Source organism: Lytechinus variegatus, chromosome 9, assembly GCF_018143015.1.
Source record: "Lytechinus variegatus isolate NC3 chromosome 9, Lvar_3.0, whole genome shotgun sequence".
Lineage (NCBI taxonomy): Eukaryota > Metazoa > Echinodermata > Echinoidea > Temnopleuroida > Toxopneustidae > Lytechinus > Lytechinus variegatus.
In genome coordinates, this window is record NC_054748.1 from 11,878,281 (window position 1) to 11,902,424 (window position 24,144).

At 35.7% G+C, this 24,144-nt stretch overlaps 1 protein-coding gene across 2 annotated transcripts in view; it reads left to right on the plus strand.

Annotated features, from left to right (window-relative positions):
• Positions 1-3,863: 3,863 nt before the first annotated feature.
• Positions 3,864-24,144, plus strand: part of LOC121422099 (dynein intermediate chain CFAP94, axonemal-like) — a 32,111-nt gene continuing 11,830 nt past the window's right edge. The window contains exons 1-6 of one of the 2 annotated variants that reach the window (XM_041616914.1): positions 3,864-3,964; positions 8,127-8,235; positions 17,101-17,192; positions 18,615-18,719; positions 22,524-22,664; positions 23,116-23,262. In XM_041616914.1, coding sequence (XP_041472848.1) covers positions 3,914-3,964; positions 8,127-8,235; positions 17,101-17,192; positions 18,615-18,719; positions 22,524-22,664; positions 23,116-23,262 — 645 coding nt within the window. In that variant the 5' untranslated portion in view covers positions 3,864-3,913. The remainder of the gene's footprint in view (positions 3,965-8,126; positions 8,236-17,100; positions 17,193-18,614; positions 18,720-22,523; positions 22,665-23,115; positions 23,263-24,144) is intronic. The other variant, XM_041616915.1, reaches the window with a different exon arrangement.

Consider the following 24,144-nt stretch of genomic DNA (forward strand, 5'->3'; position numbering starts at 1 on the left):
AAACTGTCCAATTTTCAGGTCGGAATAAAAAATAATCATCTTTTGAGAAAACTGTTCAGTAAGAAACCTATCCTGTTTACTGTGATAAAAATTGCTTTGCCTAAGAATGTCAAGGTTTCAGACCGGAAAAAAGCTTGAATCAATTGTTTAGTTAGATGGCCTGGTCAAATACAAAAAAATGATGGAATGTCAAGTTTTCAGGTCGGAATACCAACAATTTTCAGCTCGGGCTTCGCGCTCGCATTAATTGTTTTAATTACATTATGCATCTTGTTCATGATCATAAACTGCTGCTCAGAATGTGATTTTTAGGTCTAAAAATGAGCTCGCGCTTCATTTACCTTACTTTGTAAGATTAATGCTAAGATGCCTCAATTGATAATAGACTACCTCTTAAAAAAATAAGTATATATTTTTTTATTCTATTTTAATCAGCTTTTATCAGCCGATAGGGTAAATTTTGGATGAAACAATCATCCCCCGATCGTTGAAAGCTGGATCCGCACCTGAGAGGGAAGAGGGAATAGATAGGAGAGAGAGAAGAAGAACAAAAATAAGGTTCTCAGGGCACTGGAGTACAGATAGGGGGCTGGAGCGCTTGCTCCCCCCCCCCAAAAAAAAAAAATAATAATAATAGAATAAAATGAGAAGAGGAAAGGAAAGCTAGGAAAGAGAGGACGGTGAAATATGATATCATTCTCTGAATATTATGTCAAAATCTATCCCAAAATTGGATAAAGTATGTCAAAATTTTTGCTTACTCGCTTCCCTTGCTCGCAAATTTTTAAATAAATTTTGCCCGATGCGCCAAATATCAAGCCCCTCAAATTTTTTGGCTCATTAGGCCATCGACTCAGGGACACAGAGAGAGGAAAGAATGAAGGGGAAAGAGATAATGAGAATGATTAGAAGGTATTAAGGGAAATGAGAGTAAAGAGGGTAAAAAAATATATGGATATTCATAGGCGGATCCAGGGGGCAGAGCCCCCCCCCCCCCCTATTGGCGGAGCAAAAAAAGGGAAAGGAAGGGGAAAAGGGAGAAAGAGGGGAGAGAAAAAAGAAGAGGGGGAAGACGATTGAATAAAAAAAATTAAAATGAGGGGAAGACTTGGAAAATAAAGCAAATTTTTCATGTCACTATATAAAACTTTCGCTCGCGCTTCGCGCTCGCATTGCCCATTAAGACAGTGATTAACATAACTTGTTCAATATGGGGCTTAAATATCAAGTTTGGAAGTCAATATACAAAACATATTTCACCTCGGAAATCGAACTTTCATTATTTGATGTGATTTACAAATTGATTTTTATAAAGTGCTCTTTGTCAGTTTTATGGTCAGAATATTAACATTTTCTGCTCGCGCATCGCGTGCTCACAAATTTTGATTTATCAGGTATTTGTTATTTTCGTGTATTCCATAAAGTTTTCAAAATATCAATTTTCAGACCTGATTGTCAAAAAGACGTATCAGCTCTCGCTGCCATGCTCGCATTTTGATTGGCGAGTTAAGTATGTGTCAATATTGATTACACAACAAACTACTTAAAATCCCCTTTTCATGACAGTTTATCAAAAATTTAAGATCGCGCTTTGCGCTCGCTTTGATTTGTCTCACCTGCATAGCAGAGTGAGACTATAGGCGCCGCTTTTCCGACGGCGGCGGCGATGGCGGCGGCGTCAACATCAAATCTTAACCTGGGTTAAGTTTTTGAAATGACATCATAACTTAGAAAGTTTATGGGCCTAGTTCATGAAACTTGGACATAAGGTTAATCAAGTATCACCAAACATCCTGCATGAGTTTCACGACACATGACCAAGGTCAAAGGTCATTTAGGGTTAATGAACTTTGGCCGATTTGGGGGTATCTGTTGAATTACAATCAAAACTTTAAAAGTTTTTTGATCTCATTCATGAAACTTGGACATAATAGTAATCAAGTATCACTAAACATCCTGTGCAAGTTTCAGGTCACATGATCAAGGTCAAAAGTTATTTAGGGTCAATGAACTTTGGCTGAATTGGGGGTATTTGTTGAATTACCATCATAACTTTGAAAGTATGTTGGTCTAGTTCATAAAACTTGGACATAAGAGTAATCAAGTATCACTGAACATCCTGTGCGCATTTTAGGTCACATGACCATGGTCAAAGGTCAATGAACTTTGGCCATAATGGGGTATCTGTTGAAATACCATCATAACTTTGCAAGTTTATTGATCTGACTTTTGAAACTTGGACATAAGAGTAATCAAGTATCACTGAATATCCTGTGCAAGTTTCAGGTCACATGATCAAGGTCAAAGGTCGTGTGAGATCAATGAACTTTGGCCGCATCAGTGGGGGTATTTGTTGAATTACCATCCTATCTCTGTAAGTGTATTGGTCTAATTCATAAAACGTGGAAATAAGAGTAACCAACTATCACTGAACATCTTGTGTGAGTTATAGTAGTTTTCAAAGTCAGCACTGCTGCTATGTTGATTCGCGTGATGCAGGTGAGACGGCCGCGCAGAGGCATTCCACTTGTCATGATAAAAGATGTTTTTTAAATGCTTTTCGATTCTATAGGATCAAATCTGAAATGAGCGCGCATCTGCTCGCGCTTTGTGCTCGCATTATTAATGTAGGAAGATCCCCTATTACTCATCCTGTTCATGATTTACAAAACATGAATAGAGTGTCCCGTTTTTTAGGTCTAAATCTCGATTTTTTTCCGCTCGCGCTTCACATTAATTGTTTAGTTATATAGCTATCCTGTTCACGATTACATATATTGATTAAAACTTTCCATTCTTTACGTAGAAATGTCAAAAAAATTTAGCTCGCGCTTCGCGTTCGCATTATTTGATTGTTGAAATATTTACGTCTCTATGGCTAAGTACAGTGCAAGCAGTCCCGGCGTATAGGGCCTACCTTTTCAAAACGCATATAAAAATTTTCTGCTCGCGCTTTGCGCTCGCATTATTAATGTATAAGGAAGATCCCCAATTACTCATCCTTTTCATGATTTACAAAACGTGAATAGATCGCGTGTCTCGTTTCTAGGTCTAAATCTCGAAATTTCCCGCTCGTTTTGTTTAGTTATTTACCTATTCTGTTTAAGTTACAAAAAGTGCTTAGAATTTCCATTCTATAGGTTATAGAATTATAGATAGGTTATAAAATTATAAATCAAAAATCCTTTACACAAAATTGATTATTTGTAACTTTGTTATAACTTTTATGACCTTATGGTTGACTTGTTAGGATTGTATAAATAGTAGTTGTTGAAATGTAGGGAATATAGCAGTAGGTAGGCCTACCTTTTCGATCATTTCAAAACGTGTATAAAAAAATTTCTGCTCGCGCTTTGCGTTTGTATAGTAATTATTTAGTTGCATGATATTATAATTATGTTATATTTATGTTGATTGATAAGAATAAAGTTAAGTAACTATTATAGGACCAGCCCCTTCAAACAAACAAACAAACAAAGATCATGTTTGAGTGGCCGATCGGGGAAAATATGGCTGGTAAAAAATCCCCCCCCCCTATTGGCGAAGGCTGGTTCCGCCCCTGGATATTTACATGCTTCAAAAGAAAAAAAAAATGTCGTTCACAATAGGAATATCGGAGTGGCACGCGACCAAACGCGTGTCGGATTTCTCGACAATCACTGTAACGGAACATTTTCAATACGATTCTTCGGTTTAGTGGAATAAGTTAAATGAATAGATAAATGAGTTATTCAAAGTATGAGAAGAATTTTGTTTAATCTTCCATTTTTTGAACTGCCAAAGAAAAGTTAACATGCGTAAAATTACCCCTTTGTGTCGACGCATTCGATCAGGCGATCGATGAATGCAAAATACAGCGCGGGCTATGCAAAAAATTTGACCTGCTCCTCGATCAATTGCGCATGCGCACATAATGGCAATTTTGCGTTGCCATCTTTCGCTGAGAACAAACAGAGGCACCATGGTGAGTAACCGGCGGAAGAAATTCGATAATTTCGTATGAAGCTGACTCATTGTGGGGTTAAAATGTATTAATTTTCTTTCACTGTTAGCTAAGGATGTCATCCGCTCTTTCAGCTATTATCATGTTGCCTGTTTCTGGGCCAACATCCAGCTCAATTTATGTGATAATTTTTGGCAAGTTGTGTTGGCGTGGCGCTTTCAAGCGTACCGGTAGCAGCATGTATTGTGTACACATGTTGGGTTGCTCCGCGACTATTCTGTTGTCAATTACACTGTCAAAATGTCCCTAGAATTCAATAAAAACCGACCCAGATAGCAACTTCAGTGTTATTTCCTTTGTCCCTAAGATATGTGCTGTGTGTTTGCGATGAAAGTGACAAAATACATGGTCATTTTCAGCTCATGTCGCTAAAACAAGTTCGACTTCGAGTTATCTGATATTGAAATCTAGAAATTTTAGAAAGTGCCGGTTTGCGTGGTCTACGGTATAATTTTGGCGGGCTTGCGTGAGTGCACCGGCGGCCACCGTATTGAGGCGCCGGGGCCGGGAGAGTTGGAAGTTGTGTGCGAGTGTGAATGAGAGGCTACATGTAAGAAATTGTGGTGTGAATCTGGGACTGGGTGTCTGATGGCACCCTGAATCCTGATACATGTACCGGTACTACTTGAACTTGATTTCTACGTACTTGGCCTACATGTAGGTTAGATTACATCATGTGGTGTCATATAATTAGGGGTAAATTCCTGATTCATTGGTTGCACCCATTCAATGAACAACCAAGTTCTGCAGTACGCCATGTGTGGCAAAATAAGGTTGGCAATGCCAATGTCCGACAAATCTGACAGTGTCGGATTCCATTATTTACAGCTAATCATATATATTGGCTCTTTATAAGTAAATTTGTTTATTTTAATTTTTTTAAAAATTAAAAATAGAGATTGGAAATTGCCATATTTCCACCAATATAGGTCGTACACAAAAATATGCCCAAAATTCAAGCGTTTCTGGTGAATACAAAAATAATTCCCAAGTTACTATGAAAATGAAAAATTAATTGCAATTAGGGCCTAGATCTATATGGAAATGGTATTTTTGGTCACAAAAGTTATATTTTAATGATTTTTAAAGTGTTTATTGTGTCTTCACTGGGATACCATAGCTGTAGATTCCCCACAGGCAGGATGGTTGTAGTGAGCAAGTGATTGGTTGTGAGATCTGACTAGATGACACGTTAGATCTAACAGATTATAGTCGACGTGCATTGATTTTAAATTTGGCCCTTTTCGGTAGTGCAATGGGGTCAAAATCAGTGTTAGAATTATAGATGCCCTACATGTAAGCCAGGCTTAATGTTAAATGCCTGTTTTTGCAACTGAGATTTATTTAAAGATAATTGACCTTGTTTAGCAAACTTAAATCTAGATCTATAGTTTATAGCTCAATTTTTGCCCAGATTTCCTAAATGTCCGTTTAAAAATTATCAATTTAAGATCTACGGGATATTTTTTTTCAATGAAATTGAGCATAAAATACTGCTCTATTTTGGCATTGATCCTGATGTCCAAAATTTCGGAGTCTGACTATAAAGGCAAACTTGATTTTTTTTTGGGGGGGGGTATCAGCGAAAGTTTTACTGACATAATAATAATGTGTCAGTGAAATGGAAGCTGAAATAGAGCTGTTATGGAGACTGATTTGGCTAAAACTTGGATGATCAATTAATAAAACATTGGAGATCAATTCTAGTTGTGAATAATTAACCCCCCCCCCCAAAAAAAAAAAAAATAAGTACAGATGGTATTTTAAGATGATCAAAGCTATGACAATATTTGAACATATTGTCTATAATGTAGGCCTAACTGTAATTTGTGGTAAAAAGCGTAAAGATCATTATGTAGGAAAAACAAATACCAAAATGCATGTATTCTTCATTCTCTTATATTGATTTTCTTACCAGATTTGAAATGGTTCCTTGTGTTATGTTTTATTTGTCATGCAAAGGAAAAGAACATTTCTCAAGTCTCATTTTATAAGATCTAGAGGATTATTTAATGAGAACAGCTCTATTGAAATTGTATTTGTTGAATTTTGTAGCTGCATTATGGGGAAAATGACATTTCTGTTTGGCAAAATTTTTCACTTTATCACAATTTGCTTGTGGTTTTAAACTCAAATTAATAAAATGAATAATGATAGTATCATTGAGTGTCAAATTTCCTATCTGAGCATTTATGGAGAAGTCTGACATTTATAAATTCACAACAGCAGTCGTGAGATTCAGAGAAGCTTATAATCAAGATGAGGAGTGTCATTTTCTGGTTAAGCCCCTCCGTACCTGTGATCGACATGAAATTGGTGAAATGTTCTCATCCTTTTTTTCTACAGTAATTATTTTAATGAAATGCCTCATTAAGTTTGAAGGTTATTCATTTAATCCTGAAAGATGATTGTAAATTTAAAAAAAATAACATGTTTTGATGTACCAAGTGTTTCATTTGCCTTTATCACTGCTGATGTGCGTTCATGAAATGTTGGCATGTGTGATGTATGAAATACAAGTGCATGATTACTTGTCTTTACAGTACAACCCATGAATTGCCATCCACTCAATATATTCCCATTTGCAAGTGCTTTCAATACATTTTAAGTGCTATAATGTACACCAAGTTTATATGAGCCCACATATAGTGTATATTATTCAGGGTGGTACAGGTCAGAGTTATTCTATTCCTTACACTGCACTCATAGTGTGAATGTACATGTATGATTTATGGATTCAAGTATACAATAGCAAATGATAATGACTAAACTGAACGTTTCCTCACTGGGCACCAAAGGCAGGAAGGAGTTAGCCCTGGCTATCCTCATCTTTGTGTATAGAAGGAAATGCCCTTTATGCCTGGCTTTGTATCCATATGGGTTAACACATGTCATCGACATTGTATAGAAAATGTGGTCTGTAACATAGTATTCATTGAATACACTGTCCAAATGATGTAGTTGTGCAGTACTAACCAAATGCCTGTTTCATGTACATTCACAGCTTTCACATATTAATACAATGGCATCAATTGTACTGTCATAGATTATCGTTTTGTTGACATCCATGTACTGTAGTCTGTTTGTTCTTTTAGGTGAACAATTTTTCTTTTCTATTATAACCAGCTCTCAAACATTGGATGTGCTAAAAAGGGGAAAGAAATATATAAAGTAGAGCTTGATGTACATGTAGTTAGTAAAAAAAAGAAGTAATTTTTGCTTCCCCAATGAACACACATTGTTGTGATGGTACATGTACAACAGTCTGTGATTAATGGATAGCGTTGCTAGATTCCATGTCCGCAGAGTGTACATTAATTGCATGGGATTCCAAGTTATCATCTGTCAATTCTCTACCCTATACCCCAACCAAATGACCTTGTACGCCAAAACCCATCCAGACATGACGGTCAAATTTGAGATGGCAGGCCGCATCGTCGGTCTGGAAACGATGACTTTACCATGAATGAAGTTCATACTCTTGTCCATGTACTGTCAGTCTGTTTAATATACTGTACATACATATACATGCACTTTGCTTTAATACCAGACAGACCATTGGACCATATGTGATGTACATTGCAATGAGTTTTAAACTTTTATTTGAAAACTGTAATCGTTCCATTGTTTAACACGAATATACTTGAGAATGCACTTTAATCAGTTGTTAATCCAATGTTCTAGTTCTTGGTAGAAAATTTTTGAATAAACCTTATTTCATATAATAAAATACAAAAGAGCAAGTGGGATGTGACATCAGCCCACCTAATGAATATTCATGACAACATCCCTAGAACTGTTTCACCGGAATAATGCAAATCTTTAAAATTCAATTATCCGAATTTAATCAAATTTTCAGCATTTTGTTATGTGAACTCCATTTATTTAGATAGAAATGTTTTCAGCCCGGAGCATCTCTTGAAGCTCTCGTAACTGAAACGGCAATAAAAAAAATTACTTTCCATATTTCCTATTGTTGTTAAACCATTCATTTGAAAAGTGTTAATGTCATTGTCAATAAATTTGAATTGAGTCAAGGTGGTACATTATTGAGTAAATTAAATAAGTATACAAATTATTTTATTAAACTAAAGGAATGTATTTTTTTCCTCTCTCCCACCAGCCTCCAAAGCCAAAGTCACCCGCTAAGGGAAAGGGTAAAGGGAAACTTAGCAAAGCTGAGAAAGAAAGATTGAAGAAAGAAGAAGAAGCCCAGCAATTAAAGGAAGAAGGTTTGTCATTCTGTTCTTTTTACAACATGCCATTAGTAATCAGCAATTTGTTATTAGCAATCAGTCCTTATATCGTCCAAATTATGAAGGGAAAATATTGTTTCCCCCTTTTCATTGTTTGAGTGTTTCAGGATTTTAGATTTCATGGTATGTGAACCTTTGTTGTTTATGTGCTTGAAATTTCAATAAAACACGTTCACTTTCAATTCCATTGAAAAACATATTTGCACTTTCCCTTGTGTATTGTGTATTTTAAGTGAAAGGATTAAACAGGATTCATCAGTAAATACATTTACAGGTTTAAGAAGAAAATATTTAAAGTTTGTTTTGAGGGGAAAAAAAGAATCGATAATTCTGTGCATACATGTATGTAAAATTGTCTGTGTTTAAAGTACACAAAGATGAGTTACTGTACTGTGGGTTTTTTTTGGGGGGGGGCATTTCATGAAACAAATTGCGTTTTACAGACTATTAAATGAAATCCTTGCATCTGATTGGCTCAGGACAAATTTACCCATGAAAATAACAAGATGCTTGATGAAACAGTCCCTTGCATAACTCATACCCTAGTGACTTTGTCAAGTACAATTCTCCTATTAGCACTAATAAGACAGAGGATGTGAATATGTAATTGATAATGGCTTTGGGAAGTCTAGTAGGTTAATACACTTTGATTGGAAATGTCCTTTTCACCCTTAATCTACACTTGGACATGTGGGGGTCTGAAACAAAAAACAATCCCTTGTCTTAATTGTTTCATTTCCCTCCCATGTACAGTGTTGATAAAGATTTTTAGATCTATTTTTTGCCCTATGAATTGGTATGCATGTACCAACCTATTCATGTTTATGACTGAAAATTGAAATATGTAAATATTTTAGTCAATTACGAGCTTAAAATTTGCTTATTTTACCTGTATATCTCCAAGGGGATATTCCCTCCAAATTGCCCCTCCAATCCAGATCAGTAATTAGCCTAATAAAATACTGTGTTTTTAATGGTGAAATGTATGTATTGTACCAGAAATTATTATTTTTTTAAATATATTTGCATGTAATTGTATATTGAAATAGAATGCCCTGAATATATCTTGCCCATAGAGTATTTGTTTTCAAGTACAGCATTACATCAAATATGTCGTATTGCATTACACTCACTATATTTTTGTTACATTTTGAAGTTTTGCTTCATAAAAGGATCACATGTTTTCAAAATGTAACAAAAGAAATAGTGAGTTGATAATGCAATAGAACATACTTGATGTATTGTCCTTTACTTGTGCACAGCATGGTTCATGTAAAGAGCACTGATGTTGCTGACCTTCACTTTTGAGGAGCATGATCACGCCGGTGCTCCTTTAAAAAAATGATATCAAAATATCATGCTCCTTATTTAAAAAAAAAAACCTTCACCAAAAGTTGCTGAAACCTCACATTTTACATCTTCACATTCATGAAATAGGCTTCCATCCTATACAACTCTTTGAAACCACTTCGATCTAGTTGGAAACCACCTAAAAAATGAACATTCACCTCTTTACCGACTCCAACCCATGGAGCTAAACACGGTAAACACTGCAGTCCCATATGTAGATTTTCATGGTGTTGATGTAATACGATCAATAATGATCAACGATCGTTTTCAGTTACTGTTGCAACACCATGGAAATCCACATGTGGGACCACAATATTTACTGAGTTTAAAGAGAAATTCCAGTAGTTGCAGTAAACGCTGATTTCATGAGAAAGTGTGTAAAACCAGGCTTAATTGTCAGAATATCATCGAAGATCTAGATCTGGTACATTTACATAAACTGAACTTTGTGAAGTCTTGCCAATCTCCGCTGAAAAACGTTCACACTGAAGATCACCAACACAGATAGGCACACGTGGGACAGTGTATTATTATTGCTGGAATAAAGACCCGACGGAAGTGACCGAATCCGCGCTTATTTTGCTTATTTCTCAGCAATTACACAATTTCTCCCAGAATCCTTTGGCACATATTTTTTTTTCATACAAACAGACACTTGGGTGGTCATTATATTAGATTCTGTAAAAAGTCATTTTGAGATCGTTACCAAAACTGGAATTTATCTTTAACACCACAAATCAGAGTCAAGAAAGAGGTGAATATTCCCAGCCTCCAACCAAATCAAAATAATTTCAAGGAATCACGGAAAATAGATGACCATTTCATGGATTCAACGATTGTAAAATGCAAAATTTCAGCAATCTTTTGTTAAAATTTTTTTTTTTTAAGAGCGCAATGTTTTGTAAACGGAATGACCCAGGTTGAGTTTCACCACAGATTAATTAATCGATACACAGCTTTGCATTTACAATTTTAAGAAAATCTACAATTTAGCATAAATTGAGCTCTAGGAGAGCAATTATTTGAGCTCCATGAAATTATAAATGTGAGGGACTGATGAAAAAAAACTCTCCAAAGTTTTAGCTAAAATATTTTTTGTATATTGAAAGCTAAATAGTAAGTAGCAAGTATCTTGATAAATTTAAGACCTTGCTAAAGACCATGGGCGGAGATCCCATGGGGGGACGTGTCCTCCCTACTCAAAATAGGGGGACACAATATCAAATGTCCCCCTGCTATTTGTGGTCTTTTATGATGGTAAGAAATACATCATTCCAAATTGAAATAAAACATGTACATGTATTTTAGGACGAGATGACCTTACTTTTGAGATATCTTTTTTTCTTTTTTTTTTCCATTAACTTTTCCTTGTAAATACGATAACTTCATTTTAACTTAACCTACATGTACTGTAGCTGTAGGCACATAATTTGGTGTGTATGATACTACACTGTAGCATGAATCTTAGCAATTCTATTGATTTTGAGGTCAGAAGCTCAAAGGTGAAATGGCCACCTTCCACTTTTCTTGCTTGACCAATAACTCTAATTTCCGTGTTACAGACGGGCTTATTATGTGCTCGCCTAAGCGGCAATCTTGTTTATGTCTACATGTACATGTACATTACATATCAGTTGTAGGTTGGTTTATATGGAGGTGCACATCTATAGATGCGTTTTGTTTTGAATTCATTAAGACTACTTTTTAGACAACTGAGCGCTTCATCTGTATTTAGCGTCCTACAAATGAAAAGTGTGAATGAAATAGTGTGCGACATTTATTCCCTCATTTGCATATTTGCCCATGTTAAACTGTTTAGTGAAAAATTTAAAATATTTTAATTGTCTTTGATTTTGACCTTCAATTTTGATGACATCTTTATTGTCAAGTTTCTAAACTTTTTGTTTGGAGTTTGAGTCAACTTCAGTTTTGCCAAGATAGAGATATCAAGTCTGTATGTGTGTGTACATGTACATGTACTTGTGTCATATACATGTATGTCATGACACCAATACACCATAAAGATGAAAAAAAGTTGTGCCTTGGTTTATGAATCTGGATAAAGTGTTCTTGGGTTTTAATAGATTCTTTATTCACTCCCATCAGTCGAAGATTTATTAGATATTGATCATTTTGATAGATTAAAACTACATTATTATTTGAGTGCAGAGTTTTACCTTGTCAAATAACAAATTCAGTCTCACTTCGTAAAAAGCACACTGTAAAACTTGAGGTTAATTTGTGGCCCATTTAGCAAAATGAGCACAAGATTGAGAACATTCCAATTTTTAAATTCACACAAACGTTGACCAATAGCCTTAGTGAATCAGCCTTTGGTCATCTTAATGTAACTTGTCCAATGTGCATCAACGTGTACACAATAGCATTCTGACAGACAGTGACATGTTCTCACTATGTGCAATATGAAAAACATCTATAGTCGTAGGATGCATCTCATTTTCATGCTTTATTATTCTCTTGGCTGTTTAGGATGACCTTTGTCATATTCCTAGGTCCATTGATTATCAACATCCCCCTCCTCTTGTCCCTACCCCTCCCACCAAATGCCTCCTTTTCAGGCTCACCCAGTGACTAAGGCTGCTTCTGATTGGTCGATAAAGTTAGGGAAGTTGGTACTTCCTGTGCCACAGGTGGCTTTTAAAAGGGGTTTGGGAACCAATGAGCCTAGATCTCTTGGTGTGAATCACAGGACTGATTCACAGACTCTCTCTTTCCTCCATGCTTGGCCCTGGCTTGGTTAAATAAGGAGAACATTTGGGCGTTGGTTATCAGTTCCGTGCAGTTTGCCACTTCGGAAGGAACCGTTCCCTGTCGGAAGCTTCGGATTCTTCTTCAATCCTTGGTCTTGTATTGTACCTGTTCAGCGTGGTGTACCATCTAGTGAATCTTTAAGAACTTCTGTCCCTGATCCTAATGGCTGAGGAGACCAGCTTCACAGTAAGGTGTGTACTTCTAAATCTTCCATGAGCTCTTTTTGTCTCTGTGTCTGTTTGTTTTTTAAGTCGGTTACAATTTCAAATTGAATTTTAATCTTGCCTTTACTGATGGAAAAGTCATAGGAAGAAAGAAGATTGATAATCAGAATTTATTTTGTTTCTTTAAGTTTTGTCGTTAAGATGCAAGTCTTAACACAGCATTGGTGTTAGCAACTTATCATTTTGGTTTGAAAAGTTACATGTAATCACGATAGACATGTATAAGTTTGCTTTATATGGCCTTATAAAATTTCTCATTGTATATTACTTTTCATTTCTGTGTCGTTTTATAACTAATATATTTGCTTATTTTATTAATTTTGTCTGTTGATTTACTCACCCATTTATTTTGGCATTTTCTTTCCGTTGGGAATAAAGCATTAAAAAATATTACCAACGTTTTGATACTTACATGTAGTTCAACATGTGGAATAAATAATGTACATGCAGATTTAAGTGTCATTTTAAACCATGACCTGTGCTTAATGTACTATTGCAAAATTTTCCTCCCATTCTGATTGTTCAGGACAGACCACTGTAATTTATTTTTTGTTGGTTATTGTTTCAAGTGAAATGAACAATGAGAATATTTTCTTCTGAGCGGATAGGTTGCTTCCTCCCGAGTTTCCGTAAGGAAATGTTCAGGTCTCTGAAATGTCAAAAAGTCTGCTTGGAATTGTTACAACCTGCTGGAAGCTCTTTACATTGATATGAAACCCATCCTGTGGGGAAAAAAATGTAGGACTTGATGTATGCATTGTACATGTATGGTTGGGAAAACATTGCCTGTACATGTACACTAAAAGTAATCCACTAGATTTGTAAGTCAGCATATGTATGCTTGAGTCCAGCTTATTCTACATGTATGTTTATTCATATTTATTTTTTTTAGAGGAGGGGGTGAAAAGATAAATCATTTCAGATCTAAAAATCACCCACAAAAGATTTAAATTGGGCGAGTGATGATGTAATGCTACTCCCCCAATGTTTCTTTTCAGCATCACTATATGTAGCATACTTTAAACCTTCCCCCCCCCCCCCCCCGTGAACTATTTATGGTATTTGCTTTATAAAAACTATCAATATTTGTTATTGAATTATGTGTGCATTTGAAGTTAGTCATCCTTTATTACTATAATGGGCAGTAAATATGCAATGAATGTATGGTATTTGGGTTTATGCTGGTAGCTGTCAATAGGAAGAAATTAAACTAATTGTCTAAGTCACCTTGAGAAACAGATTAATTGATCGACATAAAAGTGAATGTAAAAAAATAGTCACATGTACATGTAAACTGAAAAATTGTTTCTGGGGTTAATAAAGCCAGCTATGGTGAATTTTATATATATATATATATATTATATTGGCAGGCCTTTCTGTTTATTTTATTTGGGGGGGGGCTGCAATTTTACAAGGACTTCAGTACCCCCCCCCATTATTTTCAGAATCACTAATTTTTTTTTTTAGTTACGAAATATAGCTTTTAGTTCAGGGTACGGTATGAATATCATTATCAATCTATTATTTCAGTGAGACAATATTTTATTTTATGATACATGTAATTTAGAATGGCCTTGCTTTGTAGTTTATTGTAGGCTTTTTTAATGCCATGTCCACGAAGGAACTACCAGAAGTCCCTCTATAGGTCTACATACATGTGCATCTGTATTAGCCATAGTATCGTGATATCAGTCTTTGAATTTTATTGAGGTCTACAATACAGTACATTTACAATCAATTATAAAGCGATAGGCCTGTGTTGGTGAATAAATGAGGAACCAGTCTTTTGGTTTGTTGGCTTTGACCCTGGGGTCAAAGGTCACCAAATGGGTAAACCACCTGGGATTTGGGTCTAACTTCTGATCAATGGCATTCACAGGAAATAGAGATTAGTCTTGGAGGGGTCTTTGTCCTGTGTAGCATACCTGTTGAACACAGTCTTTGTTCTGCATTCCGTTAGGTTCTGCATTGACCATTCTTTGCTCAAGAGCTCCAGCTCATTCATTCTCATTCAAACGTTTCCCGCCACAATGCTTCACAGTAGAGGGCATGTGTGCTGTGTGTGTGTAGAGCTCTGGGCGTCCCACTGCCGAGCTATCCGCACAGCAGCCATGTGCTGGTACGTGTAAAGCAGTGAGCTTTTGTACTGCTGCTAAGTGCTAACCATCCACAGATGTGTTGGTTGTGTTGAGGAGTATTTGGACACCAAACCATGACTTCTTTGCTAGTTTTGCCATTTCTTTCTGGATGTCTTCTGCTCTTATTCAGATGAAATGTAAGTAAGTTGGAAATTTCTGTATGGCTTATAGATTTTATTTTACATCAAGCCAATGTATATAAGTTGATGTCAGGGGAAATGCTTGATTTTATTATTTGGATTCATTTGTATTTTATTTTACTCATCAGATTTTAGGCTGTCATTTTAAAAGAAACAATTGTTACAGTGTACATGTATTGAAACCACTGTCTGGTAAACTGTCTTCCATGTAATTTGCTATGAGACTGCTCCTATTAATTGCTTTGAGGCAGCATTGACATGTAGATGCATTATGTATGCTTGGTTTATTAACGATCAGGGTTCATTGTAAGGCCATTGAGTTGACATGTGTTTTTTGTATGCATAATGACCTTGGTAAGAACTTGGGCAAAGGCTTTCTTGAACATCTCTATTGCTTTCTTTGTACAGTATGCATATGTACTGTGGATTTACAATACTTTCTATGCATTGAGCCTGTAGAAGTGGTGTCCAGTATCTAGAAATCTGATCAAGCTTCTTCGAAAATTTTTCTTGATATCTGATCATTATTTGGGGGAAATTTTCTGCATTTGTACAAGCTTTGTTTGAAATTATTTCATGATATTTGATTATTATATTATGGAGGGAAATTTCCTCCATCTCCTACATTTAATTACTTGGTGTTTTGATTAATTATTCAGTCTGGGTTCGTTATGAATTTGGTTTCTTGTAAGCACACAACTTAGAATTTAATTAATTTGAGAGTGTTTTATTCATGGTAATGATGGTAGAATTAATGGCTAGACAGTTTTTTGTTCTCGACTGGGTCAGGTATGAAAGCCATTAGAGACATGTGGTCAATCATTGTTAAACTACACGACACAATTTCCATAAATTTTGCATTTACAATGTGCATTGTTTTTCTATTGACTTTTAGACCTTGGTAGGAATTCAATGAGGAAGTTAGGTTAAACGGCATGCCAGCAACATTGTGCTTGAAATTCCCTTTGTAATGTAAATTGACTATTCCATTTTATCAAAATATCATTGTAGCAATGCAAAATGTTGAGCAATAATTTCATACTTTCTGCCTGGGCAGTTGCACAATTTCCTTTTCTTTTTTCTTTCTTTTTTGCTGAAAATGTAATAACGTTCCATTATGTTGCAATTTACATTTTGGGCAATTAATCTGTTTCAAAGTGGTTATTGCCCCCTAATCTCTATTGCATTTTTGTTGAATGATTATAAAGCTTTGGAATTACAAGTAGTTCTACATGGCTGTGTTGAATTGAAAACACTTTACATTTAACTGATATCTAATATGGAGCCAAGCAACTTGTGATTTGAAATACACTGATTAGGATTGGTATGTGTACATTTTGTAGCCTATAATGATCCAGACCACACCATCTTTTTACTATTAGAGTTCTATGCTGATGTGTGTTTGTGAAATTAGGGCTCATTCATTGTATGATCACTAGCATTGTTTGCAGTTTAGCTTTTAGCTTGGAGTGGACTCTGCCTACTAGTACAAGGCCCAATGATATGATACATGTACATGTAGATGAACAGTGTACAATGTACATAGTCTTTCTAATCAATACTGGCTAAGATTTCGCTGGTACATATAATTGAATGCCTATTATATTATAATGTGTGCTACATGGACTAGATTAATGAGTTAGGATTTCTAAACACGCTCGTGCAGATAAAACCAATTTTCATTTTTATTTTGATCTTACTGGTATTCACATACTGTACAGTTCACTGGTTAAACATGTAAGTAGCAAGTTCTTACAGAATTCAGATATTTCTCCCATAGTAAAGAAGTGGTTCATGTTGAGTTACATCTACATGTTTGTATGTTTGACCTTCTTAAAGTCAGCCTATAAGTTGAATGATGAGTCCAAGCATGTGTTATGTAGACCTAATAGGCAGAGTATATTGAATTGGAATGTGTAAAAATAAAGGAAAAAATACAAGAATTTTTAGACAACTCAAAAACGAATGCAATTCTTGATATAAACCTTGGGAAATAGACCACACAGTACGGATGCTGAATCGGAAACTGTTGTAATAATTATTTCCCAAAACTGTATATTGAGCTAGGACAACAATCAGTAACAAATACTTGCATACTTGTTTTATTGAGGACAAGGAAATAAACTCTTGTTCCATCTTGTTATAATCAATCTGTAGAATCTTGTTACATTCGCTAGTCAAGTGTTTGTCATTTTTTTTTAAATATTACATTTTTAGAGGAAGAACGTGCACGTAAAGAACAAGAGGAGAAGGAACGTCTAGAACGAGAAAGATTAGAACGAGAGGAAAGAGAACGAATCTTAGCAGCAGTAAGTATCCCCCTCCTTTATTCCCCTTTTCTTCATTTTCATTAATTATAGGAAACATCACTAATGAGAATGATGCAGTTTTAAAACTTTATCTTTCGTTTATCAGTTATATTTTATTCATACTCTTATTTCAAGCTTTATAGATCTCCAATTTGTGCATGTAGTTGGGATCAACATATATATATTCACATGCATAGTTCCTAAGGTTAGCTATAGTTGAGCTATGGTCTATGGATTCTTTATTGAAATCTATTTATGGAAGCATTTGTACACTCTTGACACAAAGCTTTTAGATTAATCCTATCATTGATATTTACAACTAATTTTACATGGTATTCTATGGAGACAATCACAAAAATCCTGCAATCAATGCTATTGGATTGTGCCGCGCAGTCCTGGTCTCAAACAGACGATAGAGTATGCCAAGAATGCAATGAGACAATAAATAAATGACCAGCTTGTCCCAGCTCAGCATTTCTACCGACAAGCTAGTTTTAGATGGATCTCAATCATACTACATGTATGTATGTAGGATGTTCAGGCAATTATTTCTTGTACTTCAGGTGGCAGCACCACAGTATATGTGCATCCTGAATTATCATACATAAACTTTTATTAAAATGTTTGCATTATGGGCTTCTTTCATGAAAAGGGGAAATTGATTAGAACATATTTTTTAATGTCATTAACTTCTATAATTTTTTTTTATTAATTTCTGTATAGACAAACTTTCTCCAAATGCTGTTGGTCGATTAAAAACACGTAATAACCCAATTGTAATGTTTTAAAAAATGTTGCTAACTCAAATTGAAATTGAGGAATGTTTAATAGCATGCTGCTGAGTCATAGCACAAGCCATGTGATACGTTGATTACAGGAAATTCTACTCATCTTTCTTTAGTTATTAGAGCCAGTGTGGTAGAATTTTTTTCCCTTTTCAAAGCCATAATTGTACATATCCTGATGAGAACAAATGTGCAAGGAAAAGCTTCATTATCGTAGGATGAACAATTGTTTCATCACTGCCCTTCACAAGGATATTCTCTCTCTCTCCCACTCTCTCACACTTTGTACTCTTTTATCTCTTGTCTTTCAATGTTTCTTCCTCTCTCTGGTGTAATGTACTTTTGTCGAGTATTAGCACATTTTGAAAGTTTGAAGAACATTCATGATTTCCACAATCACCAGTGGGTTCTCTAGTAAGGAGGATATTGACACAAATGCGTGTCTAGTCACTTGCTATTAATATAGGAAGTTATCACTTGTCATATAATCCATAAAAACACTTGTAGAATCTATATTCAGATGCTATTAGTTTTCAACTAGGATGTTTGGTTGTGTTAGTAATGTTTTACTTTATAATGCTTTGAAAGGTAAAAATCCAATTTTTCTAATGTGCAAACTTTTTTAACATCTCATCAGGAACATCAACGACATGCAGCAGAACTTGCCCAGCTTGCTTCCATCTTGGAAGGGAACTATACAGCTCTTAACAATGTTAGGCAAGCCAGAAGAGCTCAGGCAAAGGTGTGTATATCAGGGGGAAAAGTACATGTGTAGGCTTCGGGCATATTCACCCCCCTCAAAAAAAAAAAAAAACCAAGAACCCTTTAAAATCAGGGAAGTTTTTATTCATTTAAATAAAAGATGGGAAACCTGAGTTGCCGTATACTTGGAGCAACATATTGTGTGTGACCTACTGTAAGGTTTGATGGTTATAGCTAATGGATGCTCATTGTAGGGTGAGTGGAAGTTTTTAATCCAATTGGAAGTCCTCTGCTTAAGCTAGCCTGGCAGGTAGTGGGTGATTAACTGGGGTACAGTGATGTCACCCCTAATTAGTCATCCTAGTCCCTTTTGTTCCTTTCTTGCCAGTGATGACAGCTTTATGAGGAGAAACACACAGCGGTGTCCCCACATGGAGTCAAAGAAACCAGTTTGATATCCAGGGTACCTTGCTTACTTTAGTTGGCACTGATATGTGATCTATGATTTTATGATCAAATACATCATAACCAGCAGAAAACTATGCAAAATTAAGTCATTCATTGGACTGCTCCTGAGAAGGCTAAGTTGAGTATACTCTAAATCTGATACTGTGTTGAAAATCAACTGATTATTTTTGCCCCCGTTTTGTTAATTTATATATTTAAGGGGAAGAAAACAGTGTGCCAGTCTTTGTAGGAATGTGGGAATCAGCGATTCATAGATTAGTGGTCCCATGCAATACTGGATTGTACATAATAAGTTTATACTGTATTAAAAAAAAACAAGGTTAACTTAACAAGCATATTTTATGCATAGGCAGAAAGTAATATTGCTTGTTGCACTGATGAGGAAATGAAAAAGGAAAGTATTCTCTTCATGGTTTTCATTCAATGGCTCAAGTGTGTACTTCATGCTTCCTATAACCATATTTTCTCCTTGAAGTTGAATGCCTTTATGGGCAAAGTTTCAGCCACAATGCATCCCTGTGCATAGCCTGCTCTGTTTTACGGTGGCTCACTTTCGGTGGTGAGGAGCGTTAGATCGAAAAAAAAAGGTCAAGCGCCTGTGTCACATCACATGCTGGAAGGAAGTGTGGGCGTCAGAATTGGAAAATACACGGTTTGATCTATTCCACTGAGATGCCTTTTTGGCTTGCATCCCAACACAACTTTCGTTTCCTCAGTCAGCTACAGTCTACACATGTATAAGCTGTTCTTCACGACGGGATGACAAGATAATAAAAAGGGGGAATATCTAAAAAATTTAGTAGGTTAGGAGTAACCTGTAGGGAACATTTTTCTTGGATGTGATGTAACATAAAGCCATAGGGAAGGATGGAAGTTATTTGAAGAGACTTGGATGTAGCAATGAAAGGGTTGAATCTGAACGGAAATCCTTGATTAGTGTTTGGTAGAGTCACTATGACTGAGCTTCCTGTCATTCTATCATCACCAGCGATGTCATAAGGCGTTGCAAGGCTCCTGTCGTTTAGGATATTGGATAATAGGTTTTTGTTCTGCAGTGAATTAAGTCAGCGATGGCTCACGCTGCCGTCATCGCTCTGGCTCTGTCACGATTCTCGTAAGAACGTGCGTGAGAAGTTCGGTGGTAAGGAGGAGGGGATACAGGCGCAGAATGCTGGCGCTGTTGGGGAGGCAATTGGATAATTGGGTTTTGTTTCTGTCATAAGAGAGGCATAAGCCAGGGCTCACAGAGGAGCCACTTCTCAAGATTTGCAATGATGTAGGAAATTCCTCATGAAGTGAGCTTAAGAAATGAGAAGAGAATATGGATTCATCAGGTCGATGACGATGCTGACTTAGTGGCGTCTCTACGATTCCCTGAAGTAGGCTTTATTTGAAATAAAGGGATTATGTATTTGATTTTTGAAGGGCTTTATATTCTTGCAGTGAATGGGAATGAAAAGCATGTGTGAATATAAAACAAATAACTTAAAGTCCACCCCAACAAAAACTTGATTTGAATAAAAAGAGAAAAATTCAACAAGTACAACACTGAAAATTTTATCAAAATCGGATGTAAAATAAGAAAGTTATGGCATTTTAAAGTTTCGCGTATTTTCAACAAAATAGTTATATGAACGAGCCAGTTACATCCAAATGAGAGAGTTGATGACATCACTCACTCACTATTTCTTTTGTATTTTATTATATGAAATATGAAATATTTTTATTTTCTCGTCATTGTCATGTAAAATGAAGTTTCGTTCTTCCCTAAACACGTGGAATTCCATTATTTTAACATTTTGTTCTTCAGGCAACGAGGTCCTAATTGTCAAATTCGTAAAAATTGAAATATTGTATAATTCAAACAATAAAAAACGAAAGAAATAGTGAGTGAGTGACATCATCAACTCTCTCATTTAGATGTAACTGGCTCGTTCATATAACTACTTTGTTGAAAATAAGCGAAACTTTGAAATGTCATAACTTTCTTATTTTACATCCGATTTTGATGAAATTTTCAGCATTGTGCTTGTCTGATTTTTCTCTATTGATTCAAATCAACATTTTTCTGAGGTGGACTTGACCTTTAAATAAAAGGATAGTATGGCAACATTGTAGAATTGATACAACTTATTTAGGCCCCTTTCTTCATGGGGAAAACCCCTTATGTAATTCTAGGGTTGTGGAAAATCAAAAATTGTTGCCAAAATAGGTCGCTGAATTTAATATCTCTAAAGATATAGTTGATTATTTTGAGTGGAATCTCTCTGAATCAAGAACCACGCATTGAGCAGTTAATACTTTATGTAATATTGAGTCATTTAGGAATTTTGATATTTTCACTCCTTCAATTGATTTTTACAATTGGTTGGAATTTCATTGTTGGCAAAAATGGGGAAATAAGCACAGTTCACAAATAAACCACCAGGAAACTTTTGCTTAACCCTATCTAGGCCGGGGGGGGCCTCGGAGGCCCCCCCCCTCAACGAATCGCGCGATATTTTCGCCGCGCAAAATTTTTTGACCGCGCCGCTCGCTGACTTTTTACTTTCAAGTCTTGCGCAACTTTTGAGACCAATTTTGCGTCACCCGGGTACATGGTTCCGAAATTACGCAACATTATGTAAGTGCATGTCAGACCGAAAATTGCTCAAAAACGTGATTTTGTGTACAAAGTCAATGCAAATTGTGTTTTCAACCAAAATTCATAAATGCATGATTATTTTTAGTTTTGCTGGTCTAAATGTATTTATTTTATGCTTTTTATGATCACAGAAGAGTCCCCAACAAATTTCATTGAAAAAACAATGAAAAACAAAAGGTCAAAAAAACAAAGAAATACATAAGAAATTGCAAAAAACAATATAATACATAAGAAAATGATTTGATATCGCAATTTTTTTCATGTACACTTGCTAAGAACACCACAAAGAGTTTCTATACCAAAAATTAGTACATTTGGAGCTTTATTTAGGGAGTTAGAGGAAAAAGAATGATTTCGCATACTAATTACGCATAAATTAGCATAATCACTTAATAGCAATTCGCATGAAAAAAATTACTATACAATCTTGTAGATTATGTCCCAGGCAACCCGCGTGCCAATTTTCGGCGCGATCGCGCGGTCGACGGCCGAGATCTTAAGGGGGGGCCTGGGAGGCCCCCCCCCCCGGCCATATGAACTCCCAAAATACCCCGGCCTAGATAGGCTTAAATGCAGTACTTCTCATATCCAACAGTAAGTTGCAATGTGTAATTGTAAGAATATGAGACAAGTGAAATATGTGTGCCTGTATGCCAGTGTTTGAGCCTATGGATAGTGTGATGACTAAATAAAAAGATGTTTTCTAAATTCTCTGAATGTTTCCATATCCAGTGGGATCGTTACATGCTTTGTGATGGGAGCCCAGATCCAACCATTCCTGCAGAGATCAATACATACATCAACCTATGGAAAGATGATGCAAATAGAAATGATATCAACTCTGTCCTGAAAGAAAGTAATCAAACACTCAAAGTAAGTCAATTTGTGCATTTCATGAAAAAATGCACTTTTCTAAAAACTGCCATCTGAATGATATTGACAATGCAATATCGGAAGGTATCAAGTTCTCCAGTATCATCACCATCATAAAGCTGTTACACATGACTTCATGCATGAGGGGGGGGTCTCAAACAGTTAAGTGTGCTTCTCAACCGATCAATCAATAATAATATAAACTAATATTAATACTATCATCCTGTACGCACACTGCAATCATAGCATTCAAGTCTCTTACATATTCCACTATCTAAAAAATCCTGGGGCGATCGAGCCTTTGCTCATGCCGGACCACTACCACAAGAACTGAAGAACTCGAACTCTGCAGCCTTATCAAATGTTTGCAGATATACATGTAGGCAGCATTCGATTATGAAAAAGTAGCCTTTGAAAATAAAAGTTTATTTCTGCATGGTATTATTTGCAGTTGATTCATGAGCTTGAGTTCCTCCTTGAAGATACACCAGAAGAACAGCTTGATGAAATCACAGAGAAAAGATATGAAGAAACCATTATCGAACTCCAGAATATCCTACATGCAAAACTTGACGAATCGACCGTACTTCTGTTAAAGGTATGTCATATAACCAAATCTTTCATGTATTTTAAGCCCGTCTCACACTATGCGATTGGTTGTGATTCTAATTTCAAATTAATTGTGATAACATTTGATATGGATATTCCAACTAATAAAATATCACGGATCAGAGTTTCAGAATAGTGGTAGGACTACTGAAATCAAAATTCAGTCCAGTTAGAGCCTCCCTGAATGAAATAAATTCAATTCCAAATCGTAATGACGTCATCATCGGCTGAAGCCGATTTTGACTTTATTCCAACCATAGGGCTTGCCGCAAAGTAAAACTATGATTTTAGTTTCCCTAACAGTATGCCAAACTTTAGATAAAATAATTTTACTTCTTGGAACTTTCATATTTAATGCAAAATATGATTTCTTTAAAAATCGCAGTGCACCGGATCGCTTAGTGTGAGATGGGCTTAAGGGACAATTGAAATACAGTGAAACCTGTCCATAGTAATCACCCAAGGGAAATGTTACCTTTATACTCAGGTGACTGCTCTAGAATGGTTCATGTCCACATAATTTATTTATTCATTTATTGGAATATATTCAGGTTCAAAAGATTCACCAAAAGCCGTTTTTCATCAATATTTGCCCCATTAAAAATATTTCAGTGGTCTCTATAGACAGGCGTCTGCTACAGAGAGGTGATTGTGAACATGGGCTGTCTGTATATTACAAAGATGTGTATAATGTAGAAGCAATATTCATGTATGTGTAATGTATTTGAACAATAATGTATTGGACATTGCAAGAAATGTACTATCAATAGACTTCTCAAGTCAATCATATGTCTTGCAATAATTGCTGATCATGCAACAAGGAGTGTAAACTGATTTGCTGCAGTTATTATTGATCAATTGTAAAGTTACA